At 45.7% G+C, this 19501-nt stretch overlaps 1 protein-coding gene across 1 annotated transcript in view; it reads left to right on the top strand.

The window, feature by feature from the left end:
* Positions 1 to 19501, top strand: part of LOC133138363 (dihydropyridine-sensitive L-type skeletal muscle calcium channel subunit alpha-1-like) — a 41141-nt gene that overhangs the window by 13110 nt on the left and 8530 nt on the right. Inside the window, exons 8-34 of the mRNA XM_061257018.1 lie at positions 124 to 269; positions 454 to 535; positions 881 to 1041; positions 1550 to 1775; positions 2746 to 2953; positions 3088 to 3208; positions 3722 to 3836; positions 4766 to 4868; positions 5205 to 5274; positions 5711 to 5843; positions 6179 to 6308; positions 6442 to 6501; positions 6597 to 6703; positions 7113 to 7200; positions 7560 to 7667; positions 7919 to 7971; positions 8365 to 8511; positions 8799 to 9000; positions 9565 to 9723; positions 11289 to 11399; positions 12449 to 12532; positions 14375 to 14422; positions 16852 to 16878; positions 17845 to 17970; positions 18596 to 18661; positions 18750 to 18841; positions 19251 to 19410. Of these exons, the coding sequence (XP_061113002.1) occupies positions 124 to 269; positions 454 to 535; positions 881 to 1041; positions 1550 to 1775; positions 2746 to 2953; positions 3088 to 3208; positions 3722 to 3836; positions 4766 to 4868; positions 5205 to 5274; positions 5711 to 5843; positions 6179 to 6308; positions 6442 to 6501; positions 6597 to 6703; positions 7113 to 7200; positions 7560 to 7667; positions 7919 to 7971; positions 8365 to 8511; positions 8799 to 9000; positions 9565 to 9723; positions 11289 to 11399; positions 12449 to 12532; positions 14375 to 14422; positions 16852 to 16878; positions 17845 to 17970; positions 18596 to 18661; positions 18750 to 18841; positions 19251 to 19410 (3133 nt within the window). The remainder of the gene's footprint in view (positions 1 to 123; positions 270 to 453; positions 536 to 880; positions 1042 to 1549; positions 1776 to 2745; positions 2954 to 3087; positions 3209 to 3721; positions 3837 to 4765; positions 4869 to 5204; positions 5275 to 5710; positions 5844 to 6178; positions 6309 to 6441; positions 6502 to 6596; positions 6704 to 7112; positions 7201 to 7559; positions 7668 to 7918; positions 7972 to 8364; positions 8512 to 8798; positions 9001 to 9564; positions 9724 to 11288; positions 11400 to 12448; positions 12533 to 14374; positions 14423 to 16851; positions 16879 to 17844; positions 17971 to 18595; positions 18662 to 18749; positions 18842 to 19250; positions 19411 to 19501) is intronic.

The following is a 19501-nucleotide window of genomic DNA, read 5'->3' as shown; positions in this document are numbered from 1 at the left end:
TTAAACAATACAACCATCCTCCATTATTTATATTTTTCACCCTCTCTCCCTTCCTCTCTCCCCTTCCCTCGTCCTTTCCTCCCCGATTGTCACTGACCTCTCTACCATCCCGCTGTCTCTCAGGGAGTTCACTAAGGAGCGAGAGAAGGCCAAATCGCGAGGCGAGTTTCAGAAACTGCGTGAGCGGCAGCAGTTGGATGAGGACCTGAAGGGCTACATGGACTGGATCACCCATGCCGAGGTCATGGACAACGACCAGGAGGGCCAAGGTGAGTTTTACCCATATCGCATTCGTACCATGTTTTTCTTCCTTGGGAGTATAATATACTCATTATTTTGGAGATATTAGAACTCAAGCTAAAATCATCAGAACTATGTATTTTACTGTATGTTTCTGTTCAGGTTATTGATACTATGCGCTCCCGTAATGCAGTTCTGCTTTCCCTTTGGCAGGGCTGCTTCCTCTGGAAGACGGGGGCTCAGAGACGGGCAGCCTCTATGAGAAGGAGGGGATGAGCCGACTTGTTTACTTCTAGTGAGTGTGACACAGTAATGGCCAACTCTGGCAGTGGCATTACATTACATTATTGGCATTTGGCAGATGGTCTTATCCAGAGCGACATACGGTTGATTAGACTGAGCAGGAGACAATCCTCCCCTGGAGCAATGCAGGGTTAAGGGCCTTGCTCAAGGGCCCAACGGCTGTGCAGATCCTATTGTGGCTACACTGGGATTCGAACCCCGACCTTACCTGTCCCAGTCATTTGCTTGAACCACTACGCTACAGGCTGCCCCACTACATCTGACCTGGAAGTGGCTGAGTTTGAGCAGAGCTTGTGGGTCACAACAGTAAGACCGTTTCCCCATTCTCCCCCTCTAGTCGCCGTGGACGTCACTGGAACCGCTTCTTCCGCAGAAAGTGCCACACGTGGGTCAAGTCGAAGGCCTTCTACTGGCTGGTGATGCTGCTCGTGTTCCTCAACACCCTGGCCATCGCCACCGAGCACCACCACCAGCCCGACACACTCACCATCCTGCAAGGTGCGTCCCGCGGAGGCCCGTGGAGAGACTGGAGGCTGCTTTTCGATTGTGTGTTTTGTTAATGAATGGGTGCCATACAGCTTTGTATTTTAAAAGCTAACTGTCAGGCGGCACGGATGGTGCAGTGGGTAGCACTGCCGCCTCACAGCGAGGAGGTCCTGGGTTCGAATCCCCGTCGGCCGGGGCCTCTCTGTGCGGAGTTTGCATGTTCTCCCCGTGTCTGCGTGGGTTTCCTCTGGGTACTCCGGTTTCCTCCCACAGTCCAAAGACATGCAGGTTAGGCTGATTGGAGAGTCTAAATTGCCCATAGGTATGAGTGTGTGAGTGAATGGTGTGTATGCCCTGCGATGGACTGGCGACCTGTACAGGGTGTATTCCTGCCTTTCGCCCAATGTATGCTGGGATAGGCTCCAGCCCCCTGCGACCCTGTTCAGGATAAGCGGGTTCAGATAATGGATGGATGGAAGCTAACTGTCCCTATTTGTTCACGTTCCGTTCCCTTCCCCAGACAATGCTAACAAGGTGCTGCTGACCCTGTTTGCGGTGGAGATGTTCCTGAAGATGTACGCCTTCGGCCTGCCCGCCTACTTCATGTCCATCTTCAACCGCTTCGACTGCTTCGTGGTGACCGTGGGCATCCTGGAGATCATCCTGGTGTCGACCGAAATCATGTCCCCCCTCGGCGTCTCTGTGCTCAGGTGTATTCGCCTGCTGCGTCTCTTCAAGATCACCAAGTACGTAAAAAACCACCAGATCATTCGCCAAGACTGTGCTTATGTTTCATTTCTACAAATAACTGAGACTGAAGAAAGTGGGGTCTTGCATCTTTCGCACCTGTGATATATACAGTACGTAAATCTCACATGATATAGAACTCACACAAATATATTAGACCATTACCCCTTCTTGTGAATGTCCCCATTAACAGTTATTTTCCTCTTAAGTAAGGCTGAATTTCAACATTTCTTGCACTCATCATGCCTAAAATTGATTATTAAATGCTCTTCTTAAAAGAATGAAATAAACCCCAGATCTGGATAAAATAATTATTTGAAACAGATCAGTAAAAATCATAAAATTGAAAAGAAACATTCATGTTCACCAATATTCTATTTTCAAAACAAAATTGTTATTTCATATGATTATACAATTATCAGGAATCCACAGGAATGTTTTTTCTGGCTTCCAAAGAGGCCAGAATATTTATAATACATATTTTACCCAGGCCAGATAAAGATCAGGAGTAAGTTTATATGTGCTGTTGGTGAGGTCATGGAAATTTGAAGCTGCTTTGGAACCTGCTTGACTGTTGATATGACATTCCCTTTCCAGTATTGTCATTGTGTTATTATTTGTGTGTCCAGTGTGCTAAAGAGCTTATTTTCTACATTCCTCACATTGAATATAGGGCATGTCACACAAACTTACTGTTGGAGTTTAGACTGTCCCACTCAAGAGCACAGATGCAGTATCTTACTCCTGATCCACACCCCTCCATACCCTCTCCAGACTCTCCTCCCTCTGTCTCTGACCCTCTAAATCTCTGACTCTCTCTATGTCTCTGACCTCCTGTTTTTCTGACCCTCTAAATCTCTGATTCACTCGATGTCTCTGACTCTGTGTCCCTGACTCTGTGTCCCTGACTCTGTGTCTCTGACTCTCTGTGTCCCTGACTCTCTGTGTCTCTGACTCTCTGTGTCCCAGGTATTGGACATCACTTAGCAACCTTGTCGCCTCCCTGCTCAACTCCGTGCGCTCCATAGCCTCCCTGCTCCTCCTGCTCTTCCTCTTCATCGTCATCTTCTCCCTCCTGGGCATGCAGGTGTTTGGAGGCAAATTCAACTTCCCAGACAAGGAGGTGCAGCGCAGCAATTTCGACAACTTCCCCCAAGCCCTCATCAGCGTCTTCCAGGTGCTCTCTTCAGGCCTGCACCTTTCCCAAACATTCCGGGGCAGTTTATGGCAGTGGAAGATAAATGCATGTTTTAATTTTGACAATCAATGCTTAAGAATGACTCACAACACCACTCATCTTGTTTTGATCAGATCCTCACAGGAGAGGACTGGAACTCCCTGATGTATAATGGAATAATGGCTTATGGTGGACCAGTCTTCCCTGGGATCCTGGTCTGCATCTACTTCGTCATTCTCTTCGTCTGCGGCAACTGTATCCATGGCAACAAACTGGAATGCATACAATTTGATTGATTCATTCCGTTGATTGATTCATGCTGCCTGACTGCCAGGAGCTCTGGATTGGCCTGGCCTAGCCCAGCTTTAGTCCCTCAAGTGCAGGCCCTCAGGTTTGATTAAAGATGTAACATTTAAGACCAGTGTGCCAAGCACCACCCAGCCATGGGCTATGGACCCAGCCATGTCTAGGAGCATTACTGCACAGGGACACAACGTCAACATCTAAAGGGTAACAATGCTGCAATAAGCTTAAGATCACACTGACAAAACAGCAGTGTCTGAATAGTTCTGGCTGTGTCTGTATTAAAATAGTGTTTATTTGTGGTTTATGAGTGGATATGTATCTGTAAGGGCCCGTTGGCATTGAGCATCCTCGTGCTTGCGCTTCTTTTCAGGCTGGTGCTGCTGATAAGAACCATGATTCAGTCTGTGGTTCTGGTGACGTGCAGGTCTTGGCTGGTATTGTTTCCTTTGACGGTTTGCTCAGACATCCTCCTGAATGTCTTCCTGGCCATCGCTGTGGACAACCTGGCAGAGGCAGAGAGCCTGACCTCGGCTCAGCGGGAGAAAGCTGTTGAGAAGCAGCGCAGGAAACTGCTCAGGTGAGTGAAGGAACTGCTCAGGTGAGGGCGGGGAGCTGAACTGCTCAGGTGAGGGCGGGGAGCTGAACTGCTCAGGTGAGGGCGGGGAGCTGAACTGCTCAGCTGAGGGCGGGGAGCTGAACTGCTCAGGTGAGGGCGGGGAGCTGAACTGCTCAGGTGCGCCCTGGAAACTGGTATCTCATAGGGGGTTAGCAGTAAAATAATATCGTGATACGTACATCGACCAGGGTGCAAGGCTATAGGGTAGTAGCGATTATAATTAATGTAGAGTCTGCACACCCAAACTCAATGTACACACCCAAACTCAAGTATCAAACAACGTTTCGACACATAGTGAACCAAACTTGACCTGATGAAGATCCACTATGGGTCGAAACATTGTTTGATACTAATCAAGAATTATATTTAGTGCGGGTGTGCAGGCTCTATTTTAATTACGATCTCACAGGGAGCTGACAACAAAACAGTCCTTGTTTTTCTGGGTTTTTTATTTTTTTATTTCAGATTTTTCCCTTTTTCTCCCAATTTGGTAGTCAGTTGCAGCCTATGTAATCCAATTAGTGTTAGCTGGGGGATACACCGCCCACACCCCGCCCCTCGGCGGCCTGAAGGGATCTGCCGATCGGTGAACAACACGCCGTCTTCAAGCCGACTCATCTCATGCTCGTGACCGTGATTCCAAGGCGCCCAGGGTGCTGTTGTGCACGGCGATCCACTAACCCTGCAAAGTCCCTCCCTCTGGAGCGGCGAGCCAATTGTGCCGCTCCACGAGAGCCACGAGAACTTGGCTTTTGGCAGGCCCGGGAATCGAACCCCGGTCCTCGGTGTGCAACAGCGACGAACTGCAACCGCAAGTCGGCTGCATCTTAGCCTGTTGCTCCACCTCATTCCTCTTCACTCTTTCCATTGTTCCTCCTTCACTCTCTCAGAACACTCATTCCCGACAAGTCTCCAGAGGAGGAGAAGGCTTTGCTGCAGAAGAAGCTGGCAGAGCAGAGGGCTAAAGCAGAGGGGATCCCCACCACAGCCAAGGTTAGTCTGTTCCATGTTAGAATAGTTCTCACTCTTCCTGAGGAGTGATTACATCAGTCATCCTGCCCCCATGTTAAGCTGGTTCTCTCTCTTCCTGAAGAGTGATTACACAGGTTGATCTTTTATAGATGAGACAGGTTTCCAATCCTGGTCTTGAGGTTCTCAAGCCCAGCAGTAGAGTGGTGATTGATTTCAATGTAATGGTGGCTCCATGTTTTAAGGTTTTTTGATTTTCTATTGTGCAGGGTATTTTTGCGCAGATACTGTAGGATGGTTTTCCTTTGACTAATAGTAAATGATTGAGTGGAGTCAAGTAAACAAAATGTTATTTTTCAGCTGAAAGTGGACGAGTTTGAATCAAATGTAAATGAAGTTAAGGACCCATTCCCTCCAGCCGATTTTCCAGGTAATTAACCTTAAACCAACTTTATTATCCTCTGTGTTCGTATGTAAAATCCATGTTAGAACAAGTGACAGGCAACTACACATAATCAGAGAAAACACATGAGCCACATAATTATTTGACATTTTTTAAGCTTTAAGCCCAAGTAAAATCCATGCTGATCTTGGATACTTCTTTCAAATGATTGCACCTTTTAGTAAGTATCATGTTTTGTTGAAACAGGATATTTACCAGGAGTGTAATTCAAATATACCAGCTTATAAAGTAATAAAATTAACCCAGGTCTGGTTGAAGATTTTTAGTTGAGTTAGATTCTGAAGTAATAGGAGCAAAACCCATTGAAAGTCACCTTCCAGGACCACATCCTGTGGGTTTGCTGGCTCTGTTGTGATTTGCATTGTCAAGTCAAATAACGGTTTCTCCCCTCTTTATTTGGTAGGTGACGATGAAGAGGAGGAGCCAGAAATCCCAATCAGTCCCAGGCCACGCCCTATGGCTGACCTGCAGTTAAAAGAGAAGGCGGTGCCCATGCCAGATGCCAGTTCCTTCTTCATCTTTGGACCACAGAACAAGTCAGTCCCCTGTAGAAGGGCCAGATGACCTTCACCAACTATTATACCTACTGCTACAGACAAAACTAAAATGAACCTGATCTTAAAAATCTAATTGATAGGCTTGTGTTACAATCTTATTTCCTTGACTTACCCTGAATTGATTCCAGAGAAATGCAGGGATTGCATGATTATCTAGAGATTATATGGTGAGTGGTTTTACTCTGCAGTGTCTCTCACAGATGAGAGATGGTAATGAAGTGGTCTAGATCAGGTCCAGGTTAATGAAGTGAGCTCAATGTTGATCATTGAAGGTTATAGAGTGGTCTAGAATGGTCTATCTCCCTTTGTCACAGGTTTCGTAAGCTATGCCACCGGATCATCAACGCCACCACCTTCACCAACTTCATCCTCCTCTTCATCCTACTCAGCAGCATGTCTCTGGCTGCTGAAGATCCTATCGATCCATTTTCCTTCAGGAACAAGGTCAGCTTCTTCAACCAATGACTCCCTTGATGGTGGGGCAGACAGGAGTGGGGTACTGGGGTGAACAGACATGTGATACATGCAGAAAAGCATCAAACACCTTTATCTGTTTTTTCCCTGCCCGTCCACCCAGATCCTGGCTTATGCCGACATTGTCTTCACATCAGTCTTCACCGTTGAAATTGTGCTCAAGGTAAGAGAGTTACTGCAGAACTCTGTTGATGTACATACAGAAGTCCCAGGCTTGTAGATCCATTTAACCTTGTGTGACCTTGTGTGTGACTGCAGATGACTACATACGGTGCCTTCCTGCACAAAGGCTCCTTCTGTCGGAACTCTTTCAACATCCTGGACCTGATTGTTGTGAGCGTGTCTCTCCTCTCCATGGGAATGGAGTAAGTTCAGCTCTTTCAGACGATGCTCATTTTATACATGAAAAATGACCCATGCATTCAGCTGTCTAAACTGAACATTGTTGAATACATTTCTTTCAGTGATAATACATTTCATAGATCATAAAGGTCAAGATAAAAATGGCAGTTGAGATATCTAGGTGTAATATCCTGATAGTAAAAAAAAACATAGATAAGATTTATGTTGGCAAAAATTATTTGGGGCCCGTCCAAAACATCTGCACCTTCTGATGAAAATGATACTTGACATGACTGATGTAGGCCATGGGCAAGAAGATCTGCCTAGTTGGAGGGACGGCTCTGGTTGCTTGCTTGAACGGGGAGATGGGCGGGCACTGTTGGTCCTCTAAAGATGTGTGACACATCTTGTGGCCGTGGTTCTCTCCTGCAGGTCCAGTGCCATCTCTGTGGTGAAGATTCTCAGGGTGTTGAGGGTGCTGAGGCCCCTGAGGGCTATAAACCGAGCCAAGGGTCTGAAGGTAGGGGTCCACCACCCCACATATTCCAGTCTCAGATACAGTTAGGGTCTGAATGGCTCTACCACCCCACACAGTCCAGTCTCTCGCATACAGTTAGGGTCTGAAGGGCTCTACCACCCCACACAGTTCAGTTGAATAAGGTGAGGAACTGATATTCCAGTCCAATACCAGGAATTGCATCATTATCTTTTTGGCCAGCTAGGTCAAATCAAATAAAAATATATTTGCATAGTCCATATCACCACAGAAAGCCCTGGCCTGAAGCCCCACAAGAGCAAGCCAAGGGCAACAGTGGCAAGGGAAAACTCTGGGCAGGGAATAGGAGTCTGATCTGTGTGCATTTGCTTCCTCTCAATTAGCACGTGGTCCAGTGTGTGTTTGTGGCCATCAAGACCATCGGAAACATCGTCCTGGTCACCATGCTGCTGGACTTCATGTTTGCCTGCATTGGTGTGCAGCTCTTCAAGGTGAGAGAAGAAACCGACACTGTTCCGCTTTAAAGATGCAGGCCAGTGCATGCTCATTTACTGAAAGCTTATGACTGTTTAAACACTTGTCAAGCTGGAATTGGATTTTCTCAATCTAAACGTGTTTCAACTGTGTGGTAAGTCAGATCCTCCATGAAATGGATTTTAGTATTACTACAGGATTTTAACTGGAAATAAAGTTAATAATTTTATTCACTTGACAGTACATGCATTTTCTTCTCTTCCACCAGGGCAAGTTCTACAGTTGCACAGATCCCTCTAAGATAACTGAGATGGAGTGCCAGTAAGGAAGACCCTGTCACCAGCAGTTACATTACTGATCCACCCATACTCCCTCAATTACTGATCCACCATTTGATTAAGGATCATAATAAGTGAAACAGGATCGTACCAACCAAACACCTTTCTTCATCTAGCACTAGTTTATGTCATGCCATAACTTCACTGACTTTTACTTACCTTGTGAACTAGACTTGTTCTTGGATTTGTAAAACTGATGGATTATAGGAAATGCTACTGTATTGCAGTAGATCTGACCTGCATTCTGTCATTGTTCCAATTACTTTTGGAATGCACTTACAGTATTGTGTGTCGCTTTGGATTAAAATTCATGTAAAAGAATGATTCTTTCCCTCTCTTGACTGCTCTGCTGATTCGTGTGTTGTTTCTTTCCCAGGGGAACGTTCATTAGGTACAAGGAGAATACTCTGCAGGAAATGGTGATCCAAAAGCGCGAGTGGGTCAACAGCGACTTCAATTTCGACAACGTGCTGAACGGCATGCTGGCTCTCTTCACCGTGTCCACGTTTGAGGGCTGGCCACAGTGAGTGTGGAGCAGGACACCGGATCTCACACTGGGATCTGACATCACAGCCCAAATTAAAACTCAATCAATAATCAACATTGGCTGTAAAATCTCTGGTGCTTCCTTATCAAACTTTACATCTCTTTCTAAATTTTATATGACTTTCTTGCTGGCTGGCTGGCTGGCTGGATTAGTTGAGGGTGCAGTTGAATTATAAAATTATAAAATTATAAAAATTATTTTCATGGGAAATAAGGCGCCGTCTTTCTGAAGGTGTACTGAGGGCCATTTGTGTTGTTCTGCAGGCTCCTGTACAAAGCCATTGACTCAGACATTGAGGACATGGGCCCCGTTTACAACAATCGGGTGGACATATCGATCTTCTTCATCATCTACATCATCCTCATCGCCTTCTTCATGATGAACATCTTTGTTGGCTTCGTTATTGTCACCTTCCAGGAGCAGGGTGAGCAGGAGTACAAGAACTGCGAGCTGGACAAGAACCAGGTACGCCTGAGCCACAACCCACCAGGTATGCCTGAGCCACAACCCGCCAGGTATGCCTGAGCCACAACCCGCCAGGTATGCCTGAGCCACAACCCGCCAGGTACGCCTGAGCCACAACCCGCCAGGTATGCCTGAGCCACAACCCGCCAGGTACGCCTGAGCCACAACCCGCCAGGTACGCCTGAGCCACAACCCGCCAGGAGGCATAAATACTTAGCCTCACCCCTACAAGACACATCACCCCTGAGCCACAGGGTCTTTTTCGACCCACCCAGAGCAGAACACCAATGTTTACTAGCCAAGCTGTTAAATCAATAGAATCTTATTCATACAGTTAATATAGCAGCAACAGTTACATTTTTCTAGCTTTAGTTACCAGTAGCTATATCAGGATGTCCCAGTAAAACACAGGACATACACGGTGATAGATCATTGGTAATAGCAGAGAGGTGATAAATGCAAATAGGTAGGAGGTCTTTTATCTGCTGATATTATGGGTATTATTTTATCTTAATGGCACACCTCCAGCAGTGACCCTCCCTCTGTCTGACCTTTGACCCCCAGCGTCAGTGTGTGCAGTATGCCCTGAAAGCCCGGCCCCTGCGGTGCTACATTCCTAAGAACCCATACCAGTACCGGGTGTGGTATGTGGTGACGTCCTGCTACTTCGAGTACCTCATGTTCCTGCTCATCATGTTTAACACCATCTGCCTGGGCATGCAGGTACGCATATAAACACCATTGACCTGGGCATGCAGGTACGCACAGATACACCATTGACCTGGGCATGCAGGTACACAGAAACACCCTTGACCTGGGCATGCAGGTACGCACAGATACACCATTGACCTGGTCATGCAGGTACACACAGAAACACCATTGACCTGGTCATGCAGGTACGCATATAAACACCATTGACCTGGGCATGCAGGTATGCACAGAAACACCATTGACCTGGTCATGCAGGTACGCATATAAACACCATTGACCTGGGCATGCAGGTACGCATATAAACACAATTGACCTCGTCATGCAGGTAAGCACAGATACACCATTGACCTGAGCATGCAGGTACGCACAGAAACACCATCTGCCTGGGCATGCAGGTAAACAGACTCAACACCTTTGACCTGTTCATGCAGGTAAACACTCAACACCATTGACCTGTTCATGCAGGTAAACACTCAACACCATTGACCTGGCCATGTAGGAAAACAAACTCCAACACAATCTACCTGGCAATGTAGGCAAACAAACTCTGACACTATCTATCTGGGCTTGTTGGTAAACAAACCATCTACCTGGGCTTGTAGGTAAGCAAATTCCAACACCATCTACCTGGGTATGTAGGTAAACAATGACAACACCATCTACCTGAGCATGTAAGTAAAGACAGTCAACGCCATCTACCTGGGCTTCCAGTTACTATACATACTATGCTGTCCAATGAACATTTGCGTTGCAGGCAAAACTTTGTCCGATATAAATCTGTGCAGCTTACACTGGGGGTATTTATATGGCTGTTGGGCATACGTTTCTGAAGGATTGGTCAATATAAGAGGACAGTTGTTTTTTAGCACATTCGTGAGTTTGGTGATATCATAGTGATTTTGGTCTATGTATATTCCAATATTGTACTATTTTGTAAATAGTTTTATGTTAGTTTTCCTCCTATATTCCACCCCACGTCCATGTCGTATGAGGTGGTAACAGACAGGATTTGGACTCGCTATAGATAAACCTGTAATTGTACTGGCTAACAGGGCTCTGGTTGAGATGCAGGTTGGTTAGAAAGTGTTACTATACTCATACAATACTTCTGTGGAATTTGAATGCCGATATCTTTACCAAATGTTAAAGTTTGTGCACAAATATAAAGTAGTTCTGGATTGGTCCTTGACTTAGTAATTGAGATATTCAGTGCTATTAAACTATTAAAACATAAATCATTTTGTGAACTTTGTATTTTCGTTTATCTTTTGTGTACACTGTATGCACATGCTCTGACATAAATTTGTTCTGTCCCAAATGGTACTTTAATTTAAGTCTTCAACTAGACTTAAATTAAATAGTGTGCAGTAAATCGTTTTTGAGATTTTTTTATAGGACTAGTCCAAAATAGGTGGAAATTCCTCTAGGGGGGGCAAAGTGGAAATGGTTAACAGCACTATTTGAATAGAACTCATATAGGATGTACTGCAAAGAGTGCGTATGACCGGTCCTTCATATTGAAGACCCCTGAATTTGGGGGATCTCTGATGGTGTTTTTTCTCCCTCCAAACGCGCAGCACTGTAACCAGTCAGAACACGTGACAAAACTTTCCGACATGATGAACGTGATCTTCACCGTGCTCTTCACCGTGGAGATGATCCTCAAACTCATGGCCTTCAAAGCCAAGGTGAGTGTCTCCAGCCAGTCTGTAAGAAAATCTCTTATATCCGTCCCAGTTGAATTCATTAAATGAAATTCATATAAGGTCCAGTCGTGATAACAGCAATGCATTAGCCATTAACACTTCCCTATCCGAAGACGGTTCAGCCAATAAAATCCCAAACAAATTCAACCCTTGATAGCTGTAGATAATGGCGATCACTCTCAACAGTGGAAAAATTCACTCCTTGCAAGGCAGCGCAGTTCTGGCAGGCCATGAGAGTCAAGCTGCTCTGGCTGAATCAGCCGATGACTCAGCAGATTAGTGTTGTTGGCCTATCACTGTGATTTCACCAGAGCCTTTCTGTGTGGAGTTTGCATGTTCGCCCTGTGTCTGGGTGGGTTTACTCCGGGTACTCCGGTTGCCACCCACATCCAAAGATATTCTCTGTACCTTTTGATCTGTACAACTAATCTCTGCTGTGCTAAGCATGTGTTCTGTGTGGACCCCTCTGGGGGGGAGGGGGGGGTGGCAGGGAGATCTTCCAGAACTGAGCCATACCACCAAACAGTAACTGTATTGCCTAAGATTGTTAATAAAGATTCTACCTTTGGCAACAGTGGTCCTGACTGAAGTGAGAGTTCACTTGCTGGAGGATTGTTTAATATCATTTCAGCTTTACTGTATATTTTTGATTGACCATGAGTTTCAAAGCCCATTAAAATTCACCATTCGTCATGAGCTTTACAGTGATGGGGAACTATGGGGCCTTTTGGGCATGGCAGTGTAAAGCAAAAAAACAAAATTCTAATTTAAAAAGCAGCTTGTATACATATTCTTGTGTTTCCAGACCAAAAAAAGATAAATAAATTAAATTACATGAATAACCCCTTTAATACCAGTAGATAATTCACAATTAAGAAACCAGGGGGTATTTCATGTAGCGGGGATATTTTGGAGGGTTTCTTTGCAGTAGTTCTGTTTCATGAAACAGATGAGGCAAGTTAACGGTGTAATGAACAGCTTGCGATTGCTTGTGTCCCTTCCTTTACGCCGTCTCTCCTCCCGTTGTGCAGGGATACTTCGGTGACCCCTGGAACGTGTTTGACTTCCTGATTGTCATCGGCAGCGTCGTCGACGTCGTACTGAGTGAGGTCGATGTAAGTACTGCACCTCAATTCACTACAGTCCGTCAATTTGTGACAGGACAATGTGAATTTCTAAACTTCACCTCCCATATGTGGTGCAGATTGCTGATTTGCAGGAGATTTCCGACCACTCCCAGGAGTCAGGGAGCAGGAGACAAATTCCGGAAGTGATGGGACGTCTGTGTCTATCGATTAATATTTCCATCAGAATTGATTGAGAATGTAGCAAAATAATAACATAAATTTGCGACGCCACGCCAAAATGTTGCGCCATTACATTTTGTGATTGCAACACCAGTTGGATAAGTTGGTGAATACCTTCGCGTTCTTCCCAGGCGGTGTTGTCTTACTGCTGTGCTTTGAGTGTGAAACGGGGCAGCCAGCTGCCTCTGCTCTTTGGTAACGTGCAGGAGAAGCACGGTCCTTTGATAACCCGGCCTGTGTTCATTCAATGCCCCTCACCCAGAGACACACAGTCCAGGGCGCGCGGGCAGCAGGCCGGTTCAACAGTAGCTCACAGAACCAGAACATGGTCAGTAACGGTGTCTCACAGCCCTGTCCACTGCTGCCTCATGCCCGGCTCTCGTCCCCAAATGCATCCGCACCCCCACCCATCGTCCAGCTCCATCCACCCACAACCAACACGCAAACGCACCTGTGTGTCCGCCTCACACGTCTCTCCCGTGGACCAGTCTGAGGCCCAGAACAAGTTAGCTATATTGCCCATAGACTGCAGAGCAACAGGAAATAAGGGCTTCAGTGTCTATGGGGAGGTAAAGCGGATGCCCCCCCTGAATTTCCATTCCGGTATACCGCTAAATGCTATGCTAGCACATTTCATCATAGACAGCAGCAGCAACAACTTCCTGTCAGCAAATGAAGCAATAAATCACTCTGCATCAGCATAATAATAATAATTTGATCAAGGCTGTCTGAGTAAACTGTATTGATTATATTCCATTTTTAACTATTCTGCCAAATGACTAAAATGTAATGTAAAATGTATAGTACGTTTATTGAGGACCTTTCATTGAATTATTTTTTGAAAGAATCTTATCTGTACAGAATTTTATGCAGGTACCTAAGACGTCTGCACAGTACTGTATATCTCAACGGCTATGATACGAATATACTGTATAGCTGTGAAATTAAATCATGAAACACATACTTTGAACCCAGATTCCAATATGGCGTAGTTTGCGTATTTAATAGGGGCATTAGGGTATTTAATATTTAATTATCATTCCTGAAACATCCGCTTTACCTCCCTATTCCCTATTAGAAATGGGTGTTACAGGAGCAGGTCACATGACCAGTTCCTAATGCACTTATTCACAATTTAAAATTATAAAACCCTAAAATGGACCAACAGTGCAGTGGAATCAGAAGATCTCTATATTGTTTTCACTTTGTCATTTTGGGTTATTGAGTGTAGACTGATGGGCAAAAATGGAAATATTATCAATTTTAAATTAAATCAACACAATAAAGTGTGCAAAAAGTGAAGGGGCCTGAATACGCTCAAATTCCCATAGTGATATTACACATAGGGGAATGATGGATGGGTGACTGCATGCAGCACAGCCAGTTCAAATAACGGGAGTCAAGCACCCTGAGACGCACTGCGGACCTCCTCACCCATCTCCAGCCACGGGTCACCAGTCACGGGTCACCAGCCACGGGTCACCAGTTTTTTCACCAGTGTCTCTCTCTCTCTCTCCACATCTCTCTCACAACTGAAGCCTTCCTGACCAACCCTATCCCCCCTCTCCCTCCCTCTCTCTCTCCCTCTTCCCCATGCCCGCCGAGCACCCCCTCCTGACAACCCCCCCCCCCTCTCTCTCCCTCCTCCAGAGCGCCCTGGCCACTAGCGGGGGACTCTACTGCCTCCACGGCTGTGCAGTAAATATCTGCTCCACTGCATGAGCCTTGCTGTGACCTCTCTGCTGTTTCTCAATATGCTCTGCCTGACCCGGAAGTACTAACCCCCCTTCCTCCGCATCAGCAATCACACCTGGCCCAATGCCTGCTGTCCCGGTATGGCCTTTTGGATCTCTGCAGCAGTACTGTTATGAAGCTTTGTTTACACTAGTTGCTCAGGTTATCCCTGGTGTAGGATCCAGTGATCACCAGCTTGAAATACCAGCTACCAGCTGTTTCAAAACCTAGCTTGAGCTGTTTTTTTTTCAGCATGAATTACAGTCATTTGTTAGTAAACCTGTTGTGTTCCAAACTCAGAAGAGAAATTAAAACGGGATATGCTGATATTAAGAGGGAGCTTTGCTAGTAGAGAGCTCACTTCCTCATTCGCCCCATCCATGAATCCCTTCAGCTAGGATCAGCTAATACAGTGGCAAGGGAATACATTGGCAGCCGGTAACATGGATGACAGTATAGGTCAGTAGTGAACACAGCAGAACCCTGAGGAGGGAAACGTGTCCAAACAGTGATCATAATGAAAGAGTTCAGCTGGTCAGGGTAGAGGGTAGAGTGGCTGCAGGTCTGTGTTTCTGTAGCTTGACACATAATCGAGGGGTGGCAGTGCGACAGAGCGTAAACACAGGCAGAGCTTCTCCAACGCGCAGCGCCACGGTTTACAGCTCACTGACAGGATGTGAAAGTGAGAGATGGCCATCTAGACTGCAGGCTGAAAGAGCAGATTCCCTCTACACAAGGGCATTAGTGAAAGTGAAAGATGGCCTTCTCTGCGTGTAGACTGCAGGGTGAAAGAGCAGATTCCCTCGACGCAAAAGGCAGTAGTGAAAGTGAGAGATGGCCTTCTCTGCGTGTAGACTGCAGGCTGAAAGAGCAGATTCCCTCTACGCAAGGGCAGTAGACAGACAGGCAAAGTTTGCTGGGATGCTGATGATTTACTTTTAATGAAATGTACTTGTGTTTTGTATTTCCACATTTAGGCATACATATTAGGTCTTATTTATCCCTCAAAATGTATCAGCTAAAGAGTCAGTTCACACAACCATCTTTTTCGCTGGAGCAAAGGCAGACAAAATGTCTTGATCAAAATGTTCAAATGTCTTTTTTCATACTCAACCTGATTAGTCTAATGATCGGGTCTTGAGTTGAAAACAAGAAGGGGAGCCAACTGTTAACGTTTTAACAACAGCTAAACGTTTTTAAAGATGCTTATTATAACATTGCTTATAGTGCTTGCACGAAAACATTTCTGTGATGCCAATGAAGTTTTGTGCGAATTTGAAGAACTATGACTGGCTGATCTAACCACATAATTAGTGTGGTTTGTTTTCAAGAGCATGCAGCCTGCCTATACTGGAAGAGGTAATCACTACCATGGTGTCTACCCCTCCAGTAAAGCATTCTAACAAATATGACACACAGCTAGAATACAGTCGGGGGCACTAGAATGCACTAGAATACAGTCATCGGCACTAGAATAGTCATGGGCACTAGAATACAGTCAGGGGCACTAGAATGCACTAGAATACAGTCAGGGGCACTAGAATGCACTAGAATACAGTCAGGTGCACTAGAATACACTAGAATACAGTCGGGGGCACGAGAATATGGTCGGGGGCACTAGAATGCACTAGAATACAATCGGGGGCACTAGAATGCACTAGAATAGTCGGGGGCACTAGAACGCACTAGAATGTACTAGGATACAGTCAAGTTAGTGAACACCTAGACAGAAGTTGGCTGTAACTCCTGTGGGAAGTTGGGTTGTGCTGGGATATGTTATGGCCATTAAGACTTGTGGTGTGCTGTGCAGATCATTCAGGCTTTGAAATGCTGTTTTGTTTTTTTTCTGTCGTAAAGATTAGTGGATTTAAATGTTTAGTAATTTTCCCAAAAGAGACGGAAAGAGACGGAAAGTTTCATTTTTTTGTTTGTTTAGTTTTAATGTTAGTTTTGTCCATTTATGTGGAGCATGAAGAGACAGAGGCATATGGACAGTGCACACATGGACAGTGCTTACTAGTGTTACTACTGGTGATGTCTCAACCTGCTTGTAAAATAAAGGTTCAGAAACTATTCCTGTTGCCACACACACACATTTTGGAAATTCGTTGCCCCGTTCTGACCATCAGTTCAGGGGAACCCTTTCAGCAGCAGAGAGTTGGCACAGACTCCTCCCCTAGAAGGTACATTTGGGGGCAATAAGGTACATCCTCAATATCAGGAGGAACACTATAGCCTCAGGAACACAGCTAGGCTCGTAACGGTTTCCCATTCACTCATTTAGTAACAAACTGTGCTGCTGCCAAATGGTGTAATTAACATACTAACACCTTGCTAATAATGACAACGACACTATGCTGGTAATAACCAATCAAATCTGTCTTTCCTATTAGGAGACAAATCCTATGCAGGCCATTGCAGTAAGTCTTAATACACACCTGTACACCATGTTCATTTATGTCTGTCCATTTCTGTATGGTTCACATTCTGTTCTTTATAATCTTCCATGATTATGCAGTAATATTTCACAATATTAAATTTTGATATTTATTTCCTGTATTTTAGTTTCCAAAATACATATACGGAGCTAAATGTTTTAAGATTACATGCAAATATGTGTAGATCTAGTTCAGTGGACATACAGTCTTTGTATTTGCACTTTATATCTTGTAATATTTTAAGTACAGAGCAAAAACAACAAAAAATGTGTCAGTATCCAAATACTGCACAGACTGCAGTGTATATATTTGTGCTCTAGCCTGACAAAGCTACACTGAAAGTAAAGTTACTGTCTCTCCACTGCTAGATCTGAAATGTCCAAATCTGATGTACCTTATGAATACGCAAGCAATGTGCAAGGACTGTAATTTTAATCAAATAGGCCCTAATCCTTAGCTTTGTTGTACTGTTAGCACTTTAAATTGTACGTAGCTCTGGATGAGAGCGTCTGCCAAATGCCAATAATGTACTGTAATGTCATTTTACCTGTATCGGCATGGTGATGACTGGTAAAAAGGGCAGTGTTTGCTACCTGACGAAGATCTCTGTTGGATCGAGTGTCCTGTTTTTTCGTCACGTGTTCTTATGTATATAGCAGTGTGCTGACATTTTATTATGTGATTCATCCTCGGGCCAGCATCAGCAGAGATGGTGACACTTTCAGTGCCTCTCAGATACGGATAGGAAGTGGCCAAAGGCCAGTGAATGCTCAGTCCTTTCACGTGCCTCTTCAGGAATAAGCGTGAACTGCACTGTAGCGCAAGCAGAAGCATGCAGAACGTCCTGTAGGCAGAAGGCAGAGGGGATGAGTGTCTGGCCACCGAACAGAGTCTGTGTGAGCGCGTGCTGATCCGCACGCTCCTTCCTTGCTCTTGTTTTCCGGGAAGGACGCGGAGAACGCCCGGGTCTCCATCACTTTTTTCCGGCTCTTCCGTGTCATGAGGCTGGTGAAGCTGCTGAACCGCTCGGAGGGCATCCGGAACCTGCTGTGGACCTTCATCAAGTCCTTCCAGGTGAGAGTCTGTCCAGGGAGAGGAACAGCTGGGGAGAGCGTGTCCAATCAGAGGGACGATAGGGGAGAGCATGTCCAATCAGGGGGATGGTAGGGGAGAGCTTGTCCAATCAGAGAGACGGTAGGAGAGAATATGTCCAATCAGAGGGACGATAGGAGAGAACTTGTCCAATCAGAGGGACGTAGGGGAGCGAGCTTGTCCAATCAGACGGACGGTAGGGGAGCAAGCTTGTCCAATCAGAGGGACGGTAGGGGAGAGAGCTTGTCCAATCAGAGGGATGGTAGAAGAGAGCTTGTCCAATCAGAGCATGGAATGGTTTAGAATGAATGGAATGGAATGGAATTTCAGCTGATACAGCCCGGTATTAGACACGCTGGCACAGAGAGGCGATTAAAGTGTAACTTCAAAGATACACTGCAGATGAATGCATTGGAAATGGGGGTTCTTCACAATGTGATTTGAATACAAATGGTGTTGTAATTTGTCTAAATACAGCATTGCTATTCATTAAATACCACCCACATTGGGGCTCAGCGGAGTTGTACTACGTTTCACTCACAAGGTCTGATGGTGTGTCTATGTGTGTGTGTGTGTGTGTGTGTTTGTGTGTGTGTGTGCACTGCAGGCGTTGCCGTACGTGGCCCTCCTCATCGTCATGCTGTTCTTCATCTACGCTGTGATAGGGATGCAGGTAAGTGCTCCATCACACTTTGTAAAGGTGTACCTGCAGGGTAGCCAGGTGCACACAGACTCACTCTCAACCCCTGACTGACTTCCAGGTGTTTGGGAAGGTAGCTCTAGTGGACGGCACGCAGATCAACCGGAACAACAACTTCCAGACGTTCCCTCAGGCCGTCCTTCTGCTGTTCCGGTGAGAATCCTCTCCAGATTCTGACATAGATCATAGGTCAAAAAGAAAGTCACCATCAGCATGATTCTTGCTGGCTCAAAACTCCGCCATAGATGTGAGTTCAGGGTCCAGACATACATTTGTGTATTCATGTGTACAGTAATACACATTACCAGTGTCGTGCATACGTGCTAGTTTGTACTCCATAGCCAATTTTTACCCTATGTCCTATCCCATTCACCGTTAAAAAGTCAAAAACACTACAAATGACACAAAAAGCAACCAATGGTATTTAAATAAGCAATTTCTCAACTACACAGCTGGTGAAAAAATAGAATATGTGAAATGGAAAACGCATGCAGATACAGAACCAGGTACTACAAAGATGTAGGGGTGTCAGTGCAGATGTGGGGGTGTTTTCTGTGCGCAGATGTGCCACGGGGGAGGCGTGGCAGGAGATCATGCTGGCCAGCATGTCCGGGAAGCTCTGCGATCCCAAGTCAGACGTCCTGCCGGGGGAGGAGTACACCTGCGGAGCCAACTTCGCCGTGTTCTACTTCCTGAGCTTCTACATGCTCTGCGCTTTCCTGGTGAGCTCCAATTCGCCGCCACGCCCTGGGTTTGCCAGACTTCCATTCCGGGATGTGCCACAGATTTCCATTCCGGGATGTGCCACACTGT

This window comes from Conger conger, chromosome 10 (genome assembly GCF_963514075.1).
Source record: "Conger conger chromosome 10, fConCon1.1, whole genome shotgun sequence".
Lineage (NCBI taxonomy): Eukaryota > Metazoa > Chordata > Actinopteri > Anguilliformes > Congridae > Conger > Conger conger.
Note: the sequence above shows the minus strand (reverse complement) of the source record. Positions and strands in the feature narration are given on the sequence as shown.